Source organism: Rhamphochromis sp. 'chilingali' (assembly GCF_963969265.1).
Source record: "Rhamphochromis sp. 'chilingali' genome assembly, chromosome: 17".
Lineage (NCBI taxonomy): Eukaryota > Metazoa > Chordata > Actinopteri > Cichliformes > Cichlidae > Rhamphochromis > Rhamphochromis sp. 'chilingali'.
The window spans coordinates 23,501,989-23,529,064 of record NC_137944.1 but is presented as its reverse complement, the minus strand read 5'-3'; the positions used below and the strand labels follow the sequence as shown (position 1 = coordinate 23,529,064).

The window sequence follows — 27,076 nt, the reverse complement described above, 5'->3', positions numbered from 1 at the left end:
ACACATCACCAAATAACAACAACAATAATAATAATCATAATAATAATAACAACAACAGTCCAAACTGCTCACGGACCCCCGAGTCCTCCAGAGCCGGGTCCGTGACACTTTATTTTGGTAACCTGTTTTGGTGTCAACTTCTGTCAGTTCAACTGGTTCAAAGCTCCCTCTCTGTGTGTCTATCAATAAAAGAACAGAAGAGAAGTGAAACAGAAGAATCAGGTTATAAAATACACATTTTGGGGCGATCGTGGTTCAAGAGTTGGAAGTTCGCCTTGTAATTGGAAAGTTGCCGGTTCGGGCCCCGACTTGGACAGTTTTGGTCGTTGTGTCCTTGGGCAAGACACTTCACCCGTTGCCTACTGGTGGTGGTCAGAGGGCCCGGTGGTGCCAGTGTCCGGCATCCTCGCCTCTGTCAGTGCGCCCCAGGGTGGCTGTGGCTACAATGTAGCTTGTCATCACCAGTGTGTGAATGTGCGTGTGGATGACTGGATGTGTAAAGCGCTTTGGGGTCCTTAGGGACTAGTAAAGCGCTATACAAATACAGGCCATTTACCATTTTTACATAGCAGCAGCAACAACATTAAAACCACTGACAGGTGAAATGTATTGACCCTGCCTTTTTCAATATAACCTTCTACCCCCTCTTCTGCCTTCACTCCCTGAAGGCAGAAGAGGGGGTACAACTCCAAAACCCAGATTGCAATTTGAACAAGCTTGATTCATCGAAGCCCAGCCCTGCTGTGGATACTTTGTGTCCTGTGGGCTGCAGGGCTGGGCTTCGATGAATCAAGCAGGACACAAAGTTTCCTCTCCCAAACACGCAGGTCCAATGGGACAGAGCTGTGTTGGCAGCTTGAGTAGGACCTACAAAACAATAAGCAGGTGATATTAATGTTTTGGATAAAGTGCCAAGTATAGGTTTTAAACTGTGGGATTTAAATGTCTATTGGTTTCAAATGCTCACATTTGAACACTGGGAATAAAAAAAACATACAACTAAATGTAACTGTGAATTGAATCAGTATCAGGTTCACAATAGTTATTTCCCATGGCAACATCTGCATGCAGACTGGACGTTGGGGATGGTTGGTATGTTTTGGACATTAATGTTATTGTTTAACAAGTTTCCACAGAGAGGGGATTTTTTTTTTTTTGGTGTGTCCAAGATGGGCGTGGCATGCCACAGTGAATATTTGGTACACCCCGAACTCACACCACAGAACGCCCCCGCCAGGAATGACTTGAGCAACTTTAAAACCAAAAGCATGCAGGATTATTTCAGTGAGAAAAATGTTGCGACAAATTTCATTATTACTATATTAGAAAGTCTGTGTTAGAAAACTAGACATGACACATACAGTGGTGTCACCGATCAGCGTCTGGTAAGATCAAAGAGTAATTCATCTAGACAAATGATGATTTTCTTTTCTTTTAGGCAACATGATAAACATATAGCCTGCAGGAGGCACTAAACACAAGGAAATGCACTGAAAAAGCAGCAGTCTCGGAATCTCAGCTGTGGGTCACATGGGTGTGGTGCTTCTGTAAACCAAGTGGTGCAAACTTTAGCTACACACACACGCACACACTTAAGACTCATCACATAGTCACATAGCAACTTCAGTGTTTTCCCAGTATCCATGAACACTGACAAACCAGTAGTTAAGCCCTGCCCAAAGCGGTGTTTGCCAAGAGCTCAAGAAGACCTCTTCCTCCTGGGCTTAGCCTTTCAGGCAGGCTTTTCTCAGGCAGTAAAAGCTTTGATGACTTCACTGGGATCGGCAGGCCATCATAGTAAACAGTGGCTCACAGTCTACCAATAACAGATTTGATTGTTGGAGCATTCCTGAGAGGTAGGGCTGCCTGGAAGACTTCGTTTTAGAGAAAAGATATTTGTTCTGTTCAGTAAGAATAATGAGAGACGGGTGGTGAAGGGGTTATCTTGTTCCTCTTTCTCTGGTGTTATTCAACTTTCACCAGACATGAAACATGGTGGGATTTTTGTGATCTGCACAAGAACAGTGATGTGCTGTTCTTGTGAGTCAGTTGAGGGCTTGCAAAATACAAATCAAACTGACTAGGCAATGTTATCACCCGTTTTATTCATAGAGTTGCAACATCCTCTGAGAGTTTATGCCTCACTGAGAGAGGTGTGTTCATGCCTACAACATTCAGCAGATTCCTCAGAGCAGTGATAAAGCAGGGACTTTGTCTGGGAGGGAGTGGCTCATCTGCCCTTTAACACTCGGGGAAACATAAAGTACTCACTCAGTTACAAAGCCAACAGAGAAAGCTGTCTGGATTAAGCTTTACCAGCTTCTCAAATGGAAATGGTTCTGGTGCTTGCTTAAAAAAAACACATGTATAAAAAGTTGAAGGGGATTTATGGACAAATCTGTCTAACTTAAAGATTAGATAGTTAGGAAACACAAGACACAAGAGATTTAAAATGATTCAGCACTTTTAATGAACAAAACTTTACAAAAAACAAAACAAAAAGCAATGCTTTTTGGTCGCTTCTCTTCCACTGTTGTACTTCCTACTTCTTTCCAGCCTTTTTCATTTGCAGCTGATAGCACTGCTCACATGCAACAGACAGTCCAACAACCAGAGAAACAAACTCCTCAAAGTTCACAAGACCATCACCGTTGGCGTCCAAGTCTTTCATGATCTTGTCTACAGCAGCAGGATCTTTTTGAGACTGTGTTTAAAAAAAGGGTGTGTGAGGATACATCAGCAACAGTGAGATTGCACAAGAAGTGGCATAGTATTGGATTACAGTGTGTAAATGATGCGCAGTGTGATTCCACAATTTACGTTTTGGTCTCATCTCACCTTAAGGAAGCTGGAAAGCTCAGCCTCCATTAGCTGTCTGAGGTTTTGCCGGGTGAGCGAACCGTCCTTGGCGTAACGGTGGAACACCTTGATGAGTCCTTCCATGCAGTTTTCCAGTTCTGAAGGCATGGTTGCTGGAATGTGTTTAGACTGAAAAACAATGTTCAGAAAATGTTGACTATGACAACTGATAGCAAGTCAGTTTAACTTCAGCTGACATTTTCCAAACAAGTCCATAGAAAGCATTTATGAAAGCTGCTTTGGTTGAGATGCTGTTAAACTCATCCATTATTGATGGAACTGACACATTTGGGTCTTTGTTTTACTTCTCACTGATGAGTGATGCTCGTGGGAAGACAGTAAAGGTATGTCATTGAAATTTTAGTAAACCACTGTGCAAAATACAGAAAATCTCAACATTTGAGTTACTGTCTTTGTAGCTGTAAGAGTTAAAAGAAAGGAGAAGTAGGAGGGAGGGTGTGTTATTTGTGCGCAAGAGAATGGAAAATGTGAACAACTTGAACTGAAAAAAGTTAGACCCAAAATGGTGGGATTCAATGTGAGTAATGAGATAGGACACTGCAGGAACAAGCACATGTGTGTACATGCCCACAGTCCAACCAAACCCTTACAAAGGCTTATATTTACTATATGGAGACCTAGTTAACTGTCTTAAATGTGAATCAGAGCTTAATGTAAAAATGTTAATTATATATTTTATTAATAAAAATAATCATAACACTGGAAAAACAATTAAAGTGTAATTATAGTGAAAGATTGAAAACAAGAGAAAGAAACAAGATAAACTAACTAAAAGTTGGAGCCTAACTTAGTTAACAGCAGAGGAAATACACGGATCCGTTAGATACCGTTAGAAATTCACAGAGGGAGCTTCAGTAAATACAAAGCAGTGACTGGGAGCGGATTAAAGTAGGTTAAACAGTATGAAACACTATTCTCACACCTCCTAGCTGTATATCTGTATGTTTTAGCAACTAAAGTTTATATTAAAAAAAAACATCGTGGCAAAGCCACACCTGTAGGACAAGAGCAGAAAGTTTCTTACCGTACAGTTGCTGGGACGTGGCAACAGAAGAGGTGCAAATGTTCAGACGTCTGCAACAAGCAACAGAGATTTTATAGTCAGGCGCCGCCCTGGCTGTGCGCACTGACTCACACTGTGGCTCTGCAGACGCTGGACTCTCTGAACAGTTAATACACTGGAAAGGTTTGTAATAGGACAGTAAATATATTAGTACGACTTTAGCTTAAGTTCAGTCATCTGATTTAAAAACAAGGAAAAAGTTACTATTGCTGCTGATAGAAGAGCTAAAAGCCGTTTTTGTGGAATTTAAGATAAAGTTTCATTAAAGTTTAGGCTACCGGTTTAACTGACCCTCCGCCCCTCTCCACCGCCCACCTCCCACACACACGCTCTACCTTTTTATGTTAATCTCTCATAATAAACACACCTTAGGTTTAAGGGATTTTAAAAAGTATTTACTGTAATTTCGAAAATCTGTAATTTACCTGTAAGACTAACTGATACCTAAAGAAGAGCCAATCAGCAGCATTCTGCTGAGTACAAGCTCAATTCTGCAAACTAGAGCTATCATCCACAACAGAGGCAATCCAGCCAGTGTGGCTTCAAGGACTGTTTTGTCTCATATTATCTGCATTTATATTCCTATCATAACCTGAACCTTTACTCCTATTATCCTGAAAAGCGTTTTATATCAAAGATGGACGACAGATAGCTAGGTGGATACAGTGTGCCACATTGTGGTGAAAACAGGGTATTACAAATGGCACGCTTTGCAGCCAAGTGTTAAAGCTGTATTTGAATAACAACTCGATCCGTTCTGTCTTTTTTTTTCTTTTTTTTTAGAGGTTTGTGTCTCATTTTACTAACAAAGGAGAAAAAGGACACAATTGAACATAAAAATCACCAAAATACCTCATTGCAATTTTTCCTGCACTCAACTTTTGTTATTTTAACCTATTTGATCACGCTATGTATCAATGATCGGTATTTTTCTTGCTGTTATCCATAAATACATAATTTTAACTGAAAGAGCTACAAGTACAGTACTCGTCAGTCCAGATTTCCAGAGTTTTGTTTCTTGGTTAAAGCAGTTCTCTTCTTATTATCAGACTCCCTTAGTAGTGATTTCTTGTATCAGTTTTACCAATGTAGTCATATGTCTGTTCTGCTACTCAGGGAAGCATTGATGTGGGCTGTAAACTGAGTTTCCATCAAACTGAAAACATGTCAGACCACAATGAAATATTCCTCACCAGCAGAGGGAACTCTTGAGCATCTATTCCCATGTCTGTCATCATTATCAAAGTTTCCTCATTCTACTACTGTAACTTTCAATGTTGTATAAGCTTTTCCAAATAAAGAAAGCTTTGTGTTTTGAAGACTTATCCTTGTTCATTTATTGATTTATTTTCTTAAAGATAATAGCACCTCAAGGCCATTTGCTGCACACTGAGACTACCTGGTTACTGTGCAACTAATGGTAATAAACAATTTAGAAGGCAACTAATTTATTGCCTTCTAGTGTCTGATGAAGCGTACCTATTAACTGAAGACCATTTAAAATGTTTGTTCAGATAAAGAGACAGTTAATTTCTTTTAATCTCCAATTTTTCTGAAAACGTGAACATTTGCAGGCAGGGTTTGTAAACATATTATGGCAGAAGCACATCTATATCAGTTATTGCTGTATAGAGTGGAAGAGAACAGGGAAGTAACCGTAATCTAATTACCTTTTTGCAAAGTAATCCTTTACATTAACCTTATAATAGGGTTTATTTCAAACCCTATGATAAGGGTAAAGTGAGAAAAGCAGACAATAAGGGTATATCCTAACATGAAACAACTAGTTCAGAGGTGTGAATAGACAACTAGCAAACATTTCTATGCATCCTTAAGTTAAAGAAAAAACAAGCACAATCTTTGACTTTGACAAACTTTATTGTTTTAATGTGAATCCAGGGAAGGCCTATATTGGGTTTCTTTCCACATCAGCAGTGCTTTACTTTGGGCAGCCTTTTGTGTCCAGTTCTTTCATGACCTCTTGGAGGGCGTCATGGCTTGCACAGGCGCAACCAGCAACCAGTGAGGCGAACTCTTCAAAGTCCACACGTTTATCATCATTGTGGTCGACACACTGGAAGAGCTCATCTTCACTTTTTCCCTGCAAAGGTGAAACAAACATTTAATAACTTGGAAAGTGAAACAAGTGCAAAGTTTTTTTGTTGTGCAAAAAAAAACTTTGCACTTTTTTTGCACAACAAAAAAAGTGCCAAGTTTAATAATACTTTGTTTTTTTTTAAATTAGTTATTTAAAAAAAATTATCTCTTGGTCCATGCTTTTAGTCAGGCTGTTATGATACATTTGCAAACTCAATAGATTTGTAGGGCTAGATTTTAATGCTAAACTATGCCTTAAACATTTACATTGCACTTTAAAAGTGTCTGGATGTCACCAAAGTTATTGTGATCATTTGCAGTTAATTAGTACAATGTTTTCCCTTACCTGAGAAAGTAAGGGTAGTTCATTCTTCACTAATTTTAGAAATTGTTCTTTGGTCAGTTTATTGTCATCTCCTTGGTAGGACATGTAGGCACTGAACATTGCAGCCAATGCCATTTCCAGTCTTGTTGGGTCTGACATGTTTGCAGTGCTGTACAAGAATCTGGACAAGAAATAAAATGGATCATAAAATATTACTTGGCATGCATCGGCAGAGGGACAGAAATGTAGATAGACTGTACTTACAATAATTCTTTACTTTTTAAAAATGTGATTCTTAACTAAAAGTTTTACATATGTCAAACGGAAGAGCAGCTTCACTGAAGCAAATACCTTAAAACAAAATACATGCAGTCAGAGTAGAACCAAAAACCAGCCAGTTTAACATAATTACAGATCAATCTTCAACCACAAGAAACAAAATTTGTCTAGTTTCTATCTAAACAATAAAAAAGTCACAGAAGAATCTGCTCCTACCTGGATTCAGCAGAGTCAATAGAGCGAAGAGAAAACCACCTCCACGAGGTTCAAAAGGGTGTTCGTGACACTCCCATTGTCTGTTTCCTGATTAGCAACTTTGTTTGCATTTTTTAAAAAATATGTAACCGCTTCCATCCTGGAGGCCCTCGCATACAGGCAAATTCAAGAGGCCACCTTATACTGCAATCACTAAAATAGGTATAGCTTTCTTATACTTTATTTCTGTTGCAGGACTGGTAGCTTCAGTTTCAGAACTGGTTTACTTATAGTGTGCCTACTTATTTTAGTATGGTTGATTTTCCTTTTTGCCATTTTGACCAGGTGTGGGTAATAATGGTCTTTCTTTGTTGCAGTTATAATTCTTCCCCTGGCCTAGTGTTGATGAGCATACTTGCACAGTTCAATAAAAGATCTGACGAAAGACAAAAAGAAACACTTTCTGATTGCTAGCGACAGCTTGAAGTAAAGCGGCAGTTTTGTAATGAAACACATTGGCCGAGTCAAACACAGCTGAGGCATGCATATCTCATGTTCATTGTTCAAACAGGAATTTTAATATAAGGAAGTAGTCTACACACCCAACAGAGAGCTGGTTAGGTCATTATTGAACACACCTGTCAGGAAACTTTCCACCTGTGGAGGAAACACTGAGACATGTGAATAGCTATGGCAGTCTTTTTGAAGAACAATCCAGTTTTTGCTTATTGCATTTGTTAGATTTGTATTGTTGGATTGTCATTTATTCCACAATAGTTATTGGAACTGTATAGACAAGCAGGGGCCACAGGATTCGGGGCAGGATGGAATGCTGGTAGATCCAGGCTTTAAATCTTCCAGGCAGGCCGGACTTATCCACCTTAATGAGCCACACTCCCAGCTCCTCATTTGCCTTCTGAATGGCATTAGAGTCTTTCAGGCTGGAGTCGAAGAGTTTCCCCAAGCTCTTGACTGGTTGTTCCGTTATGGATGGAATAATGGTTCCTGAGAGCTTGCCCTTCTTCAGTACCATAGATCTTGACTTGGAAGGTTTAAAACTCATCCTTGCCCATGAGATGAGTTTCTCAAGTCCTTGCAAGCTCCGCCTACATCCTGGGACTGATGATGTTGTAATGGTGAGGTCATCCATATAGGCTCTGATAGGGGGCTGACGAACACCTGACCTTGTTAGCGGCCCTCTGCACTCCACCTCAGCAGCCTTTACCACCATGTTCATTGCAAGGGCAAAGAGCGTAACTGAGATGGTACAGCCTGTTATTATACCTTTCCCGAGGCGGTGCCAGCATGAAGTAACTGCCCCAGAAGTGACCCTAAGCCTGAAATTGGCGCAATAGTCCAGAATCAGGTCCTTGATCTTATTGTTTCATGGTTGGATAAACATATCTATATCTGTTTTAGTCTGAGTGCCTTTTGTTTAGATGAACTGCTGGACTTCCAGACCAGCAGGTTTAGGGAGGTCGTTTATGGGGTCACATTCTGACCCCCCCCCCCCCCCCCCCCCCCCCCCCCCCCACTAGTGATGGGACTTCCGGCTCTTTTTACAGATCCGGCTCTTTCGGTTCGGCTCACTAAAAAGAGCCGGCTCTTTCGGCTCCGAACCGGCTCTTCAGGTTGTTTTGTTGCTTTAATTAATTTATTATTAACAATAATATAAAATTATGCACAAAAGGAATTACTAACGTAAAAAAAGTGGTTTTATTTATATATGTTTATATATAAATATATGCGGTGGCCCCTAGAGACAAAACACGTACAAACTCCAAAACACATTTCTAGCATGAACTGAACTTCCAAAGCAGAGCTACTAGATCACTTAAATTACACAATTGAAAGAATGTGTGTATTGTTTGTGTATTTATACACAGGCACTCATATATATTCAAATAATTTAAAAAAAAGTTCATTTACCTGTTACTACCACACACCAAATCTGGTCGTTGGTACTTGCTGGCTTGTGTAGCCACAAGATAACAAAGGCTCAACACTGCGCCCAGCATCCTGGAGCACTTCTGTTGTCTTTTGTACGTGTTTTGAGTTTTTATGTGCTTCTGAGTTTTTATATGCTTCTGAGTTTTTACGTGCTTCGGAGTTTGTACGTGTTTTTACGTGTTTTGGAGTTTTTACGTGTTTTGGAGTTTTTACGTGTTTTGGAGTTTGTACATGCTTCAGAGTTCGTACGTGATTTGAAGTTTGTATGTGCTTTGTCTCTAGGGGCCACCGTAAATATACTTTTATTTATTCACTCCACATAAAATGTAATAAATAAATCACATAATACAAAAATCAACTATTCACATTTCAAGTTTTAACTATTTAAATTTTCAGCTTTTTTCTTTTACAAATTTAAAGTGAAAACAACACAAAACACTGCAAACCACAACACAATTAAATATAAATTATAATATGAAAACAAAAAGAACATGCATATTCTCTGTCATATGGGCCTGCATGAATAAACTTTCTGAATCCTTTATCATCTGCAACCGAAAATAGTTGTGGATGATTACTATACCTTTCTAATGTTGTTGTCCCTGCCTCTCTTTCTCTCTCTCTGGCTCTGTTCCTGTGCTACTGAGTGTAACTACCGCCCCTCCCCCCCTCTGCCCAGCGTAAAGCACAAGGCTCGCTTGCAGAGTGCAGCGGAAAAAAAGTGCGAGAGAGAGGCTGAGAGAAAGAAAAAAAAAACAAAACAAAACACGTGACGGCTCGCGATAAGGAGCCGGCTCGCGTCGTTCACGTCAAAGAACCGGCTCTAAGAGCCATTTCGTTCGCGAACGACCCATCACTACCCCCCCCACACACACACACACCCACACATTTACACAACGCACAGGCAAGGTACTCTTTGTTTGTATGTATACGTCATATGTTAATGAACTTATGTATCTTCATGTAACCTCAATAAAAGAACATTGTTGCAAGGGAGCAGACGAGGGCAACTGGGGTCAAGCGAAGGAACGGCGTTTGTAACATAGCTGTAGGACGATTCATTCTGGCTACTTTCTGAAGTAGCGTATTTTAGCCTACAGATTCCAGACTTTGGTCATTATATACTGTATTTTGCAGACAGTAGGTAAAACAACACAAAGTCATACTTGGGAAAGCAGCTACTTTTTGTGTTTTATATACAAACTCTTTCATAACTCCTGTTGACCAGAGGCAAAGATATAGTACATAAAAATAAATTTATGTATCCTCAGAAAATTCAACAACTAAACTTGATCTGAGGATCCTAAAACTTGAAAAAAAAGTGATTTCTGATGTTTGTCCTTTTTAATTTATTTTTATGTACTATATCTTTGCTTACGTTAGTAAATAGCCTCTGGTCAACAGGAGTTATGAAAGAGTTTGTATACAAAACACAAAAAGTAGCTGCTTTCCCGAGTATATTTATGACTTTGTGTTGTTTTACCTACTCTGTGTCTGCATTGCCGTCAGCATATATCTTTATTTATATTATCATTGTAGAACTGTTAAATTTGTTGCAATTTCTGCTATCCTCTTGGCGTGATCGCTCCTGAAAAATACATTTTTATAAGTCAGTGAGAGTTTTTGCCCTGATCAATAAAAGATATATAAAACTCCCTTTGCCAAAAGCTGGTTGCAGCTTCTATCTTATCATATGATTGTTTTTTTCTGGCTCAAACTGACATCATCCGCGAGAGATGTGTTCGACAGAGTCTAGGCCAACGACTCCTTTACAACATTTTAAATCCCGGAAATCAGTTTTAAACCGACAAATACTGTTTTTTCCCCCACTACGTTCTTGAGTTATTAAGGAATGGGTTCCTGGATTTACAGCGATTTTCCCTGTGTTCCGCATCAGCTGAGGGCATCCGGTGCAGGATGGGAAACGTAGGGGGAGGGATGCCTGCGTGAGGAATAAAGCCACAGGCATCTTTTAGTAGTAGCTATTCGGCGTGGATGTACTCGTAAATTAAGAACAAATTCAGATTTTTTTTTTCCAGAAAGCGTTTTGTTTTTATGCCTAAAAGCAGCACAAGGTGCTTATTATCAGTCGGTAATTAACGCGCGTAAAAATGTCCAAATTAAACATCTAATAGAAAAAAATAATATTAATATCCAAAACGCTTCTATATTCGAGACATATTTTCGGCATATTTCGCGTTCTTAATATGTGTTACATGGCCATCGGCCTGGACACACCACAATCTATTTCCAGATGATGAAAACAGGGGGAAGCTATGCTCTTAAAATGGCAGAGATGGATTTAAAAACAGCCACATCAGCGATGGAAGCCTTGGTTCGCGCCACCGTAAGTGTATATCTGTGACATTGTGCTGTTAGTTGATATACGCTGAATATAACGTGGAGTATGAATTTGTATTTATTTATTTCTGGACAAGCGAATTATCGGCGGAGTGTCTCTATCACATGGGCCCAATCCGTGTGCTATCTGTTTCTGAACCTCAATTAAAGTCCACTGAAATAAAATAAAACTAAAACATATTTTTCTTATCATCTTTAGCCAATTAAATATTGATCTTCTTCGATTTTTGCTTTACCGACATTAATGAGCTATAGTCGGTAGCCTACATATCGGACTTGAGCTTAACCTCCATTCAAATGTGGCAATTATAATGTCATTAAAAAAATAATAGCATGGGTGCAGACCCAAATGACACGTTTCTTTTTTCGGCACTCTGGATGCTCGTTTCCATGGAGACGAGATGCAGGACTCGGGGCTGCTGCTGAGACAAATAAAAAAAAACGTGTATCGATGCATCTGGGAGCATCAAGCATTGCAGGGTTAAAACCTAGAGGTAATTTTTAGACACGGCTCCAACAGAGCGTGGTGGAGTGGTCTTAGAGGTGCACACAGAGCACGTTCAGCAGTCAAAGGCAGTCACGTGCGTTATCTTTTCCGTCGCCATAGCCCGCTTCCTCCAGAGCCCATCGTACCTGCGCTAGGAGAGGTCGTTGTAATCGCTCAAACCCCTCCCCTCTTTGCACTACACAGACACTGCTCTGATACTGGAAATGCTGTCATGGCGCCTAGATTCCAGGTGAAGGTAAGGATGCGCTGCTTGTTTTTCCCCGCCGGCCTCAGCAGCAGTGCGGACTGTGCGTGTGAGATGGAGGTAGAGAGCCACAGTTTGTAGCTGTGCGCTCAGCCTGCAGGAATCGGAGGTGCTTGAAAATGCGATAGGCTAAGCTGCTAGAGGATGAGAAAAAGATAGGCCAGAGTTGACATTGGAGAAAATGACTGAGGTGGACTGAGGGAGGAAGGAGGTTATTAGCATTAATCCAGTTTCATACTTCAGTGCAGGTCGTCGCTATCCGCCAGTTCTCTCCGTGTAATTCTAATTTGACTAAGGTGGTGCTATCTGCAAATTGGGTAGATGGTGCGCTATCAGCCAGTATCTGCACAGATTTTTTCATCCGGCTATATTGTATGAATGTAGACCTTTCCTTTTTATATTCCCTTCATAATATTCCAATTGTTCTGCAACCCTATGCATGATCTTTGTGTTTAAATAGCCCTGATGGTGGCATCATATCACATCACAGTGACACAATCCCCAAATCCCCTATGCAGCACTGTCAGTCTGTTTGCTTTGTCCTGGTTTTGAAGTTAACTCATAATGTCTGTGATGCCCTGCAACCAGTTTGGTAGTAGGTTCTGTGTCAAGGGCATCCACAAAGCAAAGGGGGGGGGGGGGGGGGGGGGGGGTTCTCATGACTGGGAAAAGGACAACAAATAAAATATATTATTATTCTTAACATCACTGGACATAAAATCTGTGTATTTTTCACACAGACCAGGATGTAATGAGAGTGGAATTAATCTTTTATCAGATCAGAGTGACTGCAGTGGTAAAGTCACAGGTTTATGCAATAGTCAGTGTTCTTTTCTGTCAGATCCATGTCCTTGAGCAGAGCACGCGTTAGGTGCTCCAGAGGTGCGAGTTTTGATTCGCCATCCAGGTCTGTTTGCTGTAGTTTCACAAAGCGAAGGTGCTGCATTGGCAGTAATGTATAAAAAAAGACAAATGCATTATCAAACCTGATTTTGCGTGCTAATATTACACATTACTACACATTTTTACGAAATTTCTTAGAAACAAGTGTGTTATAGAATTTCTGAGTCATAAAGAAATGTGGCTACTGGCTCATGGTCACATGCATGGCTGTGATTTAAGAGATGGGTGGTTGAATAATTAATGCCTCATCTTAATCCATATTTAACAAGATTGGCACCCTGTGTCGCCTGTGTGGCACATCTTTTTCACATTGCTAAGTATTTCTCAGGGTATCTGCTGTGAAGCCGTTTCCCCTCAGTTGTACATCTGCAAGTCGGACTGGTCTAAAACTTGAATGCTGTTCTGGTACTGAGTAAAAATGTATGTATAGAAGTAAGAATCAAAGCTCTTAAGTATAAAACGACATTTGGCTGAGTCATAGTCTTAATTTTGCATCTTTATGCTATAATTGGATAGTTTTAGATTTTAATCAATTCCATTGGCATTCATGTTTGAGAGCTTTTTATGCTGCCGGCAAATTTTAGTTCCATTTATTCAAGTTAAAGTTTTTTTTGTGCACAGTCAGGTGTCTGTGTGCTGCGTTCCTAAACACAATCATCTTCAGGATGTCTGGATACTCAGCCTGTTTTTCTCTACAGCACCATGTGCAGATAGTCATCCTTTGCTTGTTTGCTTCCAACAGTCTAACATGAAGAGCCTGGAGCATGAGTTGCATTGCCCCGTGTGTAAGGAAATAGTTAAACAGCCTGTGGTCCTGCCATGCCTGCACAGCGTCTGTCTCTTGTGTGCCTCCGAGGTCTTGGTAGCAAATGGATACCCGCCTCCAGAGCTTCCACCAGAACCCAACTCACCAGCCTCCACACCCAACACCCGTTCACCTCGTCAGGCACGCAGGCCCACACCTAAAAATGAACAACGGCCCATCGACCGCGTGCTGCGTTCAGGTTTGTAGTACCTCTCTCCATTTATAACCTAAACTAAAAGAAATGGCAACCATGATTTTCCTTAATTTTCTTTGTTTATAACTGGTTTTACTTTTTTGTTTAAGGTCCACACCCCCCTTCACCATCCATGCCACGGTCTCCCGGTTATGGGACGTACCCAGGTAGACGCCGTAAGGAAGGTCCACCCTTGGTGATGATGTTCCCCTGTATCCCCTGCGGCAGAGATGTTGAGCTGGGAGAGAAAGGCCTTACTGACTGTCTGCGCAACCTCACCTTGGAGCGTATAGTGGAGAGGTAAGTATAGACTCAATCTGCAAACAGAAGATTGGGAGCTGTGGCTCAGGTGGTTGAGCAGGCCATCTCAAGGTCAATGGATCGAACCCCAGCTCCTTCAGATGAATGAATATTAGAAAAATGATCGTGTATGTGACTGAGCGAATGAGACTTGCAGTAAAAAGTGCTTTCTGTGTTTAACTTGAGCAGAAAGATGCTATTTGAGTACAGATTCATGACAAAAACAGTTAGATAACCCTACAGATTGCTGATGTCCTTCAGTGCTCATGATGTTTATGGACAAATGTAAATAAGGAGAGGACTTAGACCTGAAAAGCAGAAGGTATGGGAACAGGTCCAAAACTTATTGTCAGTATTCAGCAGCTGAACCAGCACTGAGCGTGCACTGCAACATGCTGTAGCTACCCTGGCTGACCGCATGTTTCCACAGCTTTCCATTCATCACCTGCTCATTACCATTTGTCTCAAGCACACCCATGGGCTCAACTCACTCTTTGTTATAAACATTTGTGTTCCTTTAATGAGAATTTATTTCATGTCCAAATATTCAACTCATTAATCCTTTATTTGCTTGGTTGCCAGGTCCCACTTCATTAAAAAAAAAAAAAAAAAGGTGGAACGAGCTCAATAACGTGAGGCTAAATCAGTCTGTCTTCTCTTTCTCGCTTACCTTTCTCAGGTACAGACACACGGTGAGTCTGGGCAGTGTGGCTGTGATGTGCCAATTCTGTAAGCCGCCTCAAACTCTGGAAGCCACCAAGGGCTGTGCTGACTGCAGGTCTAATTTCTGCAATGAGTGTTTCAAACTCTATCACCCATGGGGAACGCCACGGGCGCAGCATGAGCACATCCAGCCTACACTCAACTTCAGACCAAAGGTACTGAAACACTGACACACGCGTACTGTTCATCCACATCTGCTTGTGCTAAAATAAAGCATAAGTGACAGCAGACATGAAGTCTTTTGTTACACTTTTCAACAAGACATGCTTTGCTGAGGGTTTATAAGTATTAATTGTATATGTTGTTAAATAAGTGGTAAATCGAGTGTAGTTATATTGCACTGCATTATATAGAAAGTGTGATTGCCATGTGAGGCACAGTTCAAGTTGCATAAAGGACAGTAATTCTACATTACTGTAAGACTGCATGGATGGAACAGTTATGGTTTCTTTCCATGTGCAAAATATGGATTTCTGACCCACTTAAATTGTAACAACACAAGAAGAAAATACAGAGACCCCTTTACATTTACTTTACTTTTGTTTTTCAGAGCCCTCCACTGGCTCTTTGCTGCTTAGTAAAAGGCAAATCAATAAATTACCCAAGTATACTCACACTTGTGTGCTACATTCCTGTTTTCTTCCAATCAGTAAAATGTGCTTCAGATTAAATTGTTCTCATCTATTTTGCCTGTCTCGCTCAGGTGCTGACTTGTCCAGAACACGACCAGGAGAAGCTGCAGTTCTATTGTCGGTCATGTCAGCGGCTGCTCTGCCCCCTCTGCAAACTGCGCCGCATTCACACCGGACATAAAATCCTCCCAGTGGCCCAGGCGTACCAAGCGCTGAAGGTTTGACTCACAATCTGACATCTATCTCTGTCCCGCACAGTGAAAGGTTTACTAGAGGCAGGAATACACACAAAGAATGTAGTAGTGAAGCCAGCATATATGTGAATAGTGTGAAACCCTCCATTTCACACATTTCACAGGTTAAAATAATATATTATAGTAGTCAAAGACTGCTTCACTGCTTCCTCTGACAAACAAACCGAAATCAGCTGATTGTTGCACAAGTGCAAATGCAACCGATAAACAGGATCGATCGGCAGGCAGACTAACAATTCCAAGGAATTGGACTAGAGAACCGGTTCTTGATTCCCGTCCCTATCTATCCTTCCATCTTCTTTCACTTGTCTGGAACACCTCACCCAGGTGCCATCTGACAAGGTCAGATAAACAACCTCAACTAGCTCCTTTTTATTTGGAGAAGTAGCGACTCTGCTCCAAGTCTTTCACGCAAGACTGCAGAGATGAGATTCTGAGCTATCATGGAGGAATTGTTGCACCACTTAGACTAAGTCCAGATCTCTAAAATAGTTTTGCACTTCACTAACATTTGAAATGCAACCAGCAAATGCAATGAAGGTAAAGATAAAAATGATGCAGTGCTGTTTAAAAAGCTACAGTAATGCAGCTTTAACTGTTAGACAAGCATAGTGTGCAAGATAATGCAGATGTGTGGCTGTGTGAAACTGATAATCTGTGTGCATTTGTTGTTTCTGTGTCACGTATTCGGTGTTAATTTGACAGGAGAAGATTACAAAGGAGATGAACTACATTCTGTCCAACCAGGACACAGTTTTGGCTCAGATTACCCAGCTGGAGAGTTCCATCACACAGACTGAGGTGATTAATACTTCTGGCCCACAAAATCTCCCAGAACATGGGATTAAAATCAGTCAGCAGCTACTGCAAGTATTTGTTCAGCTTGGCTGTTTAGGATTGGATACTATGTACAACTGCTGCATGTTTCATGCATGATCCAACCTGTTTGACTCTTTTACAGTAAACCTGTTACCTACTATAGCTGGCATCCCTAATCATATCATTACAAACCTATATAACTCCAAACATGTGTCTTTTCTCAAAGTGTTTTATAATGTTATTTGGACCCTTTTTAAGAATGTACCAGCAGAAGCCTGGTGTTAGTTCTCCAAACTTGTCTTTGTGCTTTTTCCTCACCAGGTAAACAGTGTATCGGCCAGAGAGCAGCTGGCTCAGAGCATCAGGGATTTGACGGCCGCTCTCGCCGAGCGTCACGCTTCGCTCACCCAGGCTCTGGAGGGGGCACGGCAGAAACGAGGCGAGGCACTGGCTGCTCAAGTGGCGGAGAGACGTGGCTTGTTGGAGCACGCTGGGCTCATGGCGTTCACGCAGGAACTGCTGAAAGAAACAGATCAGCCCTGTTTTGTGCAGGCTTCTCGGCAGACTCATAACAGGTTTCCTTTTTGTTTACGTTAAGTAATCACTCTCTGATTTGAATAGATCTTAGATTAGCGCTTTCTTTCTTTTTTTGAGGGGAAATCTTCAGAGACTTCTCTTCCTGCATTCTTCTCTGTGTTGTTTGGCTTCAGGGTAGAAGAAGCAGCCTTAGAATGTATAGGAATCATAACTTCATTGGTTCCAATATAGGATTCATGTTGATCATCTTGCCAAATAAAGAAACAGCATAAGCAGTGTTGTCAGTAAATCCAAAGAATAGCACAAAATGTGTGTATTGTCAAAGTTTCCAGTACCATATTTTTATTCTTGGAGTTGCTTTGCATGAGTCTTATTTATATAATAATAAGCCCCTTTGTTATTTTCTTTCTGTAACAAGCTGTTTTACCTCCCGTGCACCTTTGAGCCTACATTCTTATGACTGGCTGCCTATTTTATTACATTTACTGGGACTATTTGTGCATACCCTTAACTCATTATTTGAAAGTTCAGTTTATTGTTGCATCTGTTATTATAAAAGTAAATATCCATCAGAGAGGAGGCAGGGAACACCCTGGCTAGGTTCAAATGTAAATATGTGAAAGGAAATATGGAAAGCCCCACATACAGCACAGTATCTGGAAATAAAAACTGAAGGGATGTCACTAATGTGCTGCTTATGTTTTTTATTATAATAGAAATATAGATTAAAAGCAGTCTTATCTTTTATTTATTAATGTATTTTCTTTTTCATACATCCTTTTAAACTGTGAGTCTTCCTCACTGTCCCTCCTGAAAGCCTTTGATTCCTCTGACGCCGCTCTCCCTGTTTTCACTGCACTAGGCTGAGTAAAGCAATTGAGAATCTGCAACATTTCACACTAGCGGCCGATCCATCATTCAGACACTTCCAGCTGGACGTCTCCAAAGAACTTAAACTCCTGACAGAGTTGAACTTCATCCAGGGTGAGGAGGGTTCTAGTTGAAGGTTAAAAAAAAGATACGAATGAAATAGCGTAAGAGCAAGTTTTCTATTAACTTTCTAATTAAACATTCACTGTCTAAATAATTTCATACCAACTACATGCGAGTGGGTTATAGAATTATTATTATTACATATATAACATAACTTAAAAATTTGATCTAATCATTATGTTATTGCCATAGTGCCCTTGGCTCCAGTGATCGATACCCAGCGTAGTCTGGCCTACGACCAGCTGTTCTTGTGCTGGCGACTGCCCCCGGAGTCTGCACCATCCTGGCACTTTTCTGTAGAGTATCGCCGTCGTGGTGTAGTACCAGGAGGAGCGTCCAGAGGTGGGATCAGAGGAGGACTGGCTGCTGCACGCTGGGGCTGGCAGCGAATGGACGAAGTGAGTGGAAGCAGCGCTGTGATTGACAGGTTGGAAATGGACAGCGTGTACGTGCTGCGGGTGAGAGGCTGCAACAAGGCGGGCTACGGAGAGTACAGTGAGGAGGTGTACCTGCACACCCCGCCTGCACCAGGTGAGGGCACACACCGAGCTTCTTAGTTGTCCTTATTAACAACTGAACAGGACGACTTTGTCACAGTGTAAACACACCCAAACAACATGGCTGTTTGAGGAAAAAACAAAACAAACCAGAAACATGTCAAACTAGTTTGACGTGAGGTTGTTTACATGCATGTCACAGATTGTCCTGGGAAAGCAACCACACCTTGAAACTGGACTACAACCAGTTTTATACCATATATATTTTTGGGAGTCAATGTTTTATTTATGAGCTCTTATCTGCCGACTCAACATTTACCCCAATTAATAATCATGACTATGACACCAAGCAATTGCATCCCAGTTTAAAGTGCAGTGACTTTCAGGCATTGCTTCAAAAAGGTTCAGATGGTTTCCTGCATAAAGTTTTTTAAATTTTCTGCACAAGCAGCCTCTGTAAGCACTGTGACTTTGTCAGAATTATCACCTTATGATTGTATCTCTCTTTCACCAAGCTAACTGATAATAAACATGCTGTGTATAAACACTGTTGTGTAAAAGTATTCGCCCCATCTGTCTTAGTTTTCTTCATATATCACACTTACATGTTTGAGATCATCAAACTAATTTTAGTATTAGACGAAGATGATGCAAATACATAAAGCACGTTTTTGTATGATGATTTTAATTCTCAGCAAGGGGGGGGAAGCTATCCAAGCCTACACGGCCATGTGTGAACAAATAATTGCCCCCTAAACCTAGTCATTGGTTGTGATGGCAGCAAGAACTGCAATCCAGCTTTTGCAACACCTGCCAGTGAGTGATTCTCCCAGTCAGTCCGGCTCTGGAGGACTTTTGTTTCAATTCTGCCAAACTGGAGGGTTTTGCGTGTCACACTACCACAACCATATTTGACTGTTGCACGAGTGCTTTTATGTTAGTTTTATCTTGGATTTTATGAGCAGCAAACCTTCAAAACCTTCCAAAAGGTTCAACTTTAGTCTCAGTCATCAGTCCACTGAATATTTTCTCAAAAGTCTTTGGGATTATCAGTATGTTTTTTGGCTTTTTTTTTGGCTGGCCACCCCTGGTTAAAGAGTGGAGGAGGACTCTGTGGTTTGTTGATGGCCCAAAGTCTTAGAAATGGCCTTGGTAACCCTTTCAAGACTGAGAGATGTCACTCATTTTGTTTCTCATCTTTTCCTTTAGATTGTGGCATAATGTGTTGCTTTTTCAGATCTTTTAGCTTACTTCACTATCAGACAGCTTCTTTTTAAGTGATTCTTGATTCAATCGGGCCTGGGTGTGACATGTTAAATTAAATTCATCTGTCCAAAAAAATGTTGTTAATCACAGTTAATTAAGGATTTAACAAGGGAGATAATTACTTTTTCCATACAGGTCCAGGTAACTTTTTCCACTTTAATTAATGAAATCACTATTTAAAAACAGCATTTTGTATTTACTCTGGTAATATTTTTCTAATATTAGAATTCAATTGATGATCTGAAACATTACATTTGGGATAAATATGCATGAAACTAAGAAATCAGGAAGGTGGAAAATACTTCAACAGTACAATCACAGCACTGTACAGAAACTGTAAATTTGTTAGACAAGAGTCACATTTTAAGTCACTTGAAAAGCCATAATGTGATAAAAATTTGCTTGTTATGTACATTCCACGAGTAGTTTAATTTAACTGACCTGCGATCAGATTCCCTTGAACACCTTTAGGTTAGACTCTTATGCAGAGCTGGTTTAAAGGAGCAGTCCAACCTGATTTTAGTCCCAGCTCCCAACATGGAAGAATCGTCAGGAGACTCTTAGCACACCTTAATGAACTGCATGTGTTTTAGTGTCATTCACATCTTGCAGGGTTAACAATGTGCACTGTACAAACCATAATCCTCAAAAGTATGAAAATATTAATACCTGAAACAAAAGCAACTGCAGAAAATAAATAAACAAGAAAAACGGTGTAAACACGCAGCCCACTTTTCTTGGTGAAAGCTTTATTACTTGGACTTTATTTTCTGATTTATTTTGTCTGTTTCTCTCGCCATGCAGGCACGTTGCTTGTAACAGAAACACAGAAACTGGCACCAACATTAACTTAGCTCACAGTAACTGTGCATGCTGGAGGTAAAACTGTAAGAAAACATACCCAGAGTAAACACCCAGTAAACAGTTCTTGGCTCACAACGTCTTTTGTTGCAGGCATTTTGTGCCTAAGGTGTTTTTTTTTGTTTTTTTTTTAACTAGCGTAGCTAAATACAGCAGGCATCTCTGTTACTCTTCCAAATACATTTGCTGTACCTCAAGACCCCAAGGTCTTTAGACAGTATCAAATATGTTATAATTACTATGAAAGGAGATATGAATTTGGATGGTTTATCCCTCTGTTGAGTGTAAAATGCATCACACACACTTGACACGTTCACCACATCGCACCCATTTTTTGTTTTTTCATTTAAAATGAAAGCATTGGAATGCTTGCTGTGGTGAAATGCTTAAAAATCCATTCTCTTTTCTTTTCTGTCATTCCAATTTTTCCTTTCTCACTTATTTCCACTTCTCTCTCTCTCTTCACTTTTGAATCATCTTCACTTTCTTACTCTTTATTTCCTCATCTTTCTCTCATGTATTATTTCCATTTCACAGCTTTCTACTTGTCATCCTCAACTGTGCTACTTCCACGCTGCCAAACTACGTGCCTCCTACAGAACGTAAGAAGTGCACTCATATGTATCCTCTCACCAAACCTCTGTACCCCATACCACTAAATTATTTGGTCTTTTCCCTGTTTCTCTTTACGGTCATCCCACACATCCTCTGTTCTTCCACCCCTGCTTAGACACCCACTCATCCCTCCGCCTCCCACTTTAGCTCCTGTAACGAGATCTCTCTGAGTGCTGATGAGGTTTGCGGTTTGTTAAGACCTGAGGCTTAACAACATGGATCTGATTCAGATCTAGGGCTTTTTAACCATCGATTTGAGTGATTGTTGAATTCCTCGTGTCCTTGTTGGCTGTTGTTTCCTTCCTGCTATTGCATATCTTCCCACTGTACTTCCTGTGGAAATACTGCACTTAACGCTGCCAAAGCTTCTGTATTTTACTTCCTGAGTCATCAGTGCATTGTGTGGACCAGTGTCCTTTTCTCTTCCAGTGCTGGTGGAAGGAGGTGCATGCCTACTCTGTGGTCCTCTCCCTCTTGGCTCTCCTCTCAGCTGCTTCTTATTCTCCTCACTGTTTTTCTCTTTGCCGTTTTCTGATTGTAAATCTGTCTGTCACCTCCTGTCACTTCTAAAACCCCCATGTGTCATCTCTGTATGCACCTGTCCCTTTGTTTTCTCAATTTTCCCTCTTTCTTGCCTCCATTCTCTTCTTCTCTCCCCTCCCTCTGCTGTGTCCTCTGTCACACTCTCTCCTCTCAGTGCTTAACTTCTACCTGGACTCTCGCTGGGGTCTCCACGCCGACCGCCTGGTGGTCAGCAAAGAGCAGCGTTGTGCCCGCAGCGTTCCTGGTCTCTCTCTGCTGCAGGCTGCCGACCACGCCCTAACTTCCTGTCACCTGACTTCTGACCTACTTGTAGGGGATGTAGCCATTACACAAGGACGGCACTACTGGGCATGCTCAGTGGAGCCTGGGTCTTACCTTGTGAAGGCAAGTGAATTCATGTGCACACATTTCAACAATCATTGGTTATTATTAATCTTTGCCTTTTTTTCCGCAAAGTGTCTCTGTTCTGTCTTCCTCCCCTCAGCCCCCCACCGCCCCCCCACTGTTGACAAAGTGCTTGCTCATAGGGTTTAATCTGATTGTTGGGGTTTTCTGTTTTCTCCATATTATTGCAGGATTTATACTTATAATATAAAGTGCCTTAAGTCCTTGTGATTTGGCACCATTTAAATAAAACTGAATTGAACTGAGCATTTCATGAAAACGTACTGCCAGGTCAATATTCCCATTACTGTGTGTAGAGTATAGTATAGACTTTTTTAAAAAAAAACCTAAATATTCCAGATTAAAAATGCTTTAATCTTCTTAAAAAAAGTACCAAATTTGAGCACTGCTTAAGGCCACAGGTCATCAGATTAAGAAAGACTAATAAAAACAAATGTGGTCGGTGAAACTCAAGGAAAATAAAACTTTTGTGTTTTTATGTTTATGTTTTTGTGTCGTGACTGCAAACTACCTTTTAACAGTTTCTATTTTAGTTTGAAGAAGAGCACTAGAACAGACAAATGGCCTCTTTGTCCAAACAATCTCAAAGTACAAACTGGCCTGTGTGATACCCAGAGGTCCGAGATGTACGGCTTTAAGGGTATTAAAAAAAAATCATAAAATCTAAATTTAAAATGTCCTCAGAGTTGGTGTGAGGAAGGTTCAATGGGAATGATATGTTAATGAAGTTAAAGTGTGATTTCATCATATTTGGTACAATGTAAGATCAGCCTTCTGTCATTTCATTCAACCAAAATGAAATGTTTGAATGAAATGACAAAGTGTGTGTGAATGTGTGTGAATTTAAACACACTGTCTGCCGCCTTCCTTTTTAAAATGAGCCCTAATCCACTTATAATAGTGACACGAACCCAGAGAACACATAAACCCACCACGCGGACTACAAGCAGTTTGTTCTCATTTCCGTGCCTCACCCTTGCTCCCTTTTCCAATTTATTTACCTCTCATTAGTAGATGGGGATCTGCCTTGTCTAGGAGTCGCAGCCAATCCCCTCTGAGGCTTTCCCCAAAGTGCAGCCTCAATTCATGCTTACGCCATCTGCTGTTATCTATTAGAAATGCTGTCGAATCTAAATGAGGAAATGGTTCCAGCTTGTGAAATAACCCAAACTATACTGAAACTAATATACCTAATAACTGTAATTCTCTTTTTCTCCATGGCTCTATTTAAAGGTAATATAAACTCCAGAGTTTTAACTACATCATTTATTTTCTCAATGCAGATTCCAGCTGCCATAGATTGAGAGGCAGACAACCCTTCACACCTATGGACAAATTAGAATTGCCAATTAACTTAACTTACTTGGGACGACGTCTGAGTACCAGAAAGGCCCCAGCCAATACCAAAAAGGCTGACATATCAAATATGTCACCCTTATTTACCCCAATAAGGGCGACATACAACAGCTTCCCATGTATTCTTAATGATGGGTTTTGATACCTCGTATATATTAATAAAGATATTGTCTGATGAGCATTAGAATAGTTTCCAGGTTTTTAATCAAGGGTAGCTGCTCAGTTCAGAAAAGAGCTTCAATGGTTACTCCTATTGTTTTAAGAAAAAGGCTAATCCATTCTTTAAAATGCATCCACTTAATTAAAATAAGGACAAAATTGGATAACTTAAATGAGGTTTGCTATAAAAATAAGTTCTTTATCAATTACACAATGGTTGTTTCTCTTTTCTTTTTGGAACAGGTGGGAGTGGGCCTGGAGTCCAAACTGCAGGAGTGGTTTCACCTTCCACAAGACATGGCCAGTCCCCGGTGAGCAAAGAAAATATGACAGCTCCAGATCCAGCCTAATAAATTTTAACTCCAGCAGTGATGATCATGCAAATTACGATTTACTACAATATTAATGCTTATTTATGTGTATTTAGGATCCACTCTTCAAATAGGATTACAGATTAGGTTTAATTTAGTATAAACAAAATCTTAGGTGTGCAAAAAGTAGGAGGCTCTAAATACTTGACTCCACCTGCCAACATTTGTCACACATGCTGTGACTGCAACACCACAAAAACTAGTTTAAAGAAAGAAAGCCGGTGGTCAGAAAAGAACTTAAGAGCTCGCTCTGTCTCTCTGCAGCTACGACCCAGACAGCGGCCATGACAGCGGCGCAGAGGATGCCCTGGATTCTGCGCCGCCCTTCTGCTTTCTGACTATGGGGATGGGTAAAATCTACCTGCCGCAGCACAGCTACCACCATCAACAGCGGGACACCAACAGCAACGGCCATTCATCGCCCGCTGGCCTCACTTACCCGCTGCCGCCCCGGCTCGGTGTGTGCCTTGACTTTGAGAAAGGGCGCGTCACGTTCTACGATGCCCATTCCTTGCGGCCTCTTTGGGAAGGCCACGTGGATTGCACCGGCCCCGTGTGCCCCGCTTTCTGTTTCATTGGTGGAGGGGCCCTACAGCTTCAAGAGCTGGTAGCCAATCGCAACGCAGATCAGACTCCGGTCAGACGGGTGACCATCCAGCCGCGAGTTTCCAATTTAAATAATGGCTGATCTGAAGTTGGTAATCGGGAATGTATTTGGTTAATTTGTGAAGTATTTACAAAGCTAGAGCGAAAAGTTAGACATCTCAGCGACTTTGGTTTGTATTTAATTTTCTTCTACAAGAAAATGTTTCTATAGCAACAAATATGCAATGTAATTATGTTTCTTACATTTTTGTTACATGCAGTTTTGCAAGAGTTACTGCTTAAGTAGTGTCTGGACTATCCAGCACCTGATATGTAATTATATCTTTGATGCTTGCACTTGTAGCCAGGCTATACTGCATACATTTATAATGCTAATGTATACATAGCTTCACACAGTGTCGTCTTTCATGTAGAAGCTTTTATTCTGTCATTTCGTGTCCTTAATGGTTCTCTTTTGTTTCAGAGATATGAACATTATGTGAATACAAAAGAGCTTTTATTGCATCTATAACTAAATCTGTGTTTAACCACAGCTAATGCTAGTCATTCAGCCATTATGATCCCAACCAAAGTGATTGTTTTTCTGGGATGTAAATGTGGTAAATTAGAGGTAGAGAGGAACAATGAGGCAATACTGTAATTAGAGGCTCCAATTATACCTCTGCTGCACAGCTAATCACTAGTTTCCACACTTCTGTTTGTGCATCGCTGTTTTGGATTTCAAATAGTCTGATGTTTGTCTGTGTGTGTGCGTGAGTGTATGTGTGTGCATTTGGGTGTTTAATTCCCTGTTTTCACAGGGGCGTGTGGCTTGACTGATAACGGCACCGACTGGCAGATAGTGAAAACTTGTTTTCTCGCACACAATACTTTGGATTTTTTTCCCCCAACCTTGCTTGATTGTAAGTTAATGAGCAGCGCTTCTCATGAAAAGAAACCGAAGATTAACGTGTAAACTTCGTCTGCTGACAGAATGTTTGCAAAAGAAAAATGGATTAAGGAAGGAAACACTGAATAAATTCAAATTGTTTAAATTATTACAGACTCACCTTCTGTTTCATTGTGTTGCCGTGGTTGTTAGAATTCAATCAGCGTTTCAGACTGTTCTTAATCGGCGTCTTTACTGTGCTCCGGCAGTGAAACGTTGGCGCCGTTTCAGCGCTAGGGGGCAGCAGTACTCCGTCTCTGAGCAAAGCACTAGAGACACACGCAGTTACTGTAATGGTCTGAATACATTTATTTGGAAAGGAGAATCACTGAGGATGTTCCCCATATATTATTTGGTATGTGATACTGGTAAACAAATGACTGAAATGTGCTGCTAACCTTATTCTTAAATACAAAGATAAATATTTGCTTTGTCTTTCTTTTTTTTGCCATATAAAGAAAATATTATGATGATGAAGGTGATGAAGAAGAATTAAGGAATTGTCAAACTTAGTTTTAAAAAAAAATAGAGAGCCACAGGTTTGATCACTTGAATTAAATAAATAACAAATTAACAAACCAAGTTTGCTCTGCTTTCTTTGTGAGCGATCTCTAAAGTTGACCTATTATACTTTTCCTTTTTTTCCATCATACATGTCCTGTTACAGTTGTGGATGCTTCTATTAAACAAATCAAATTATGAGGCCAGCTTATGTATACAAGTAATTGCTATCAACCAAGTGCAATTCAATGCAGTTTTATTTATATAGCGCCAAATCACAACAACAGTTGCCTCAAGGTGCTTTATATTGTAGAAACCTAGGGAAGAACCAGGCTTTGGGAGGGATGGCCATCTGTATGACCAGTTGGGGTGAGGGGCACAGAACTCTTTCAGAGTTTTTTCTACTCTTGGATCTACATGAAGTGTTTCTAAAATGACCGCTTGTGTGATGGTGAGTTTGAAGGTTGTCTGTCTCAAGTTGCCCTGCAACAAACTGGCGACTTCTCCAAGGTGTACAACCTCTCACTCTCACCCTACTACACCTGAGCTAGGCAACAGCCTCCCACGAACCTGAATTGAATAAGTGGAAGAAGATGGATGGATCTGTATGATGTCAAAAAATGGGGATAATCTCTATAAAATGGTCATCTTGGACGCATTTCTCTGTCTGAACACGGCACCCCACCCACATGGTGTTCAAGCTCTCCATTTTTGAAGGGCAGCCAATCAAAGGAAAGTTGGCATAAAGACAGAGTAGCAGTTTGTTTCAGACCGAGTCTCGGTTTAAGACGGATCGTTTAGAAGTGTAAGTCATGCGAAGCTACTTTAGTAAAGGCAAGGATTTAAATATGAATTTTAAAATGAACATGTTTAAAATTCGCAGCTTACCACATTAGCATACTTGTGG

General features: G+C 40.7%; 2 protein-coding genes and 1 long non-coding RNA gene across 8 annotated transcripts; 1 reads left to right on the top strand and 2 right to left on the bottom strand.

Annotated features, from left to right (window-relative positions):
* Window positions 1-2,446: 2,446 nt before the first annotated feature.
* On the bottom strand, window positions 2,447-4,062 carry LOC308384563 (protein S100-A10-like). The gene is made up of 3 exons (XM_080863091.1): window positions 3,905-4,062; window positions 2,839-2,988; window positions 2,447-2,704 (listed from the first exon to the last, which is right to left on the bottom strand). The coding sequence occupies exons 2-3, from the start codon at window positions 2,965-2,967 to the stop codon at window positions 2,543-2,545; spliced, it is 291 nt and encodes a 96-aa protein (XP_080719217.1). The 5' UTR covers window positions 2,968-2,988; window positions 3,905-4,062; the 3' UTR covers window positions 2,447-2,542.
* A 1,740-nt stretch (window positions 4,063-5,802) lies between these two features.
* On the bottom strand, window positions 5,803-6,951 carry LOC308385145. 4 transcript variants are annotated; one of them, XR_013969464.1, is made up of 4 exons: window positions 6,861-6,925; window positions 6,630-6,716; window positions 6,387-6,546; window positions 5,803-6,044 (listed from the first exon to the last, which is right to left on the bottom strand). It is a non-coding gene; the product is annotated as an uncharacterized lncRNA (long non-coding RNA). The 4 variants fall into 4 exon arrangements; XR_013969465.1 differs by having other exon boundaries at window positions 6,643-6,716; window positions 6,861-6,875; XR_013969463.1 differs by lacking the exon at window positions 6,630-6,716 and having other exon boundaries at window positions 6,861-6,951.
* Window positions 6,952-10,739: 3,788 nt separating this feature from the next.
* On the top strand, window positions 10,740-26,005 carry trim46b (tripartite motif containing 46b). Of its 3 annotated transcripts, none has more exons than XR_013969269.1 (12): window positions 10,740-11,136; window positions 13,548-13,809; window positions 13,914-14,103; window positions 14,783-14,981; window positions 15,530-15,676; window positions 16,418-16,513; window positions 16,853-17,106; window positions 17,931-18,052; window positions 18,254-18,592; window positions 21,223-21,287; window positions 21,998-22,227; window positions 24,007-24,074. XR_013969269.1 is itself a non-coding variant. In XM_080862511.1 (12 exons), exons 1-12 carry the CDS (start codon window positions 11,044-11,046, stop codon window positions 24,820-24,822), a joined length of 2,424 nt encoding a protein of 807 aa, XP_080718637.1. In that variant the 5' UTR covers window positions 10,740-11,043; the 3' UTR covers window positions 24,823-26,005. The 3 variants fall into 3 exon arrangements, 2 of the variants coding, with proteins under 2 accessions (XP_080718637.1, XP_080718638.1); XM_080862511.1 differs by lacking the exon at window positions 21,223-21,287 and adding an exon at window positions 24,399-26,005; XM_080862512.1 differs by lacking the exons at window positions 10,740-11,136; window positions 21,223-21,287 and adding exons at window positions 11,799-11,893; window positions 24,399-26,005.
* Window positions 26,006-27,076: the final 1,071 nt, after the last annotated feature.

Coding starts and splice junctions, on each gene's coding strand:
- LOC308384563 (XM_080863091.1), bottom strand. CDS start 2,967: ATGCCTTCAGAACTGGAAAACTGCATGGAAGGACTCATCAAGGTGTTC. Junction 2,705..2,838: donor AGCTTTCCAGCTTCCTTAAG/GTGAGATGAGAC, acceptor TTTTAAACACAG/TCTCAAAAAGATCCTGCTGC.
- trim46b (XM_080862511.1), top strand. CDS start 11,044: ATGATGAAAACAGGGGGAAGCTATGCTCTTAAAATGGCAGAGATGGAT. Junction 16,514..16,852: donor GTTCCATCACACAGACTGAG/GTGATTAATACT, acceptor TTTCCTCACCAG/GTAAACAGTGTATCGGCCAG. Junction 22,228..24,006: donor CTGGGTCTTACCTTGTGAAG/GCAAGTGAATTC, acceptor TTTTTGGAACAG/GTGGGAGTGGGCCTGGAGTC.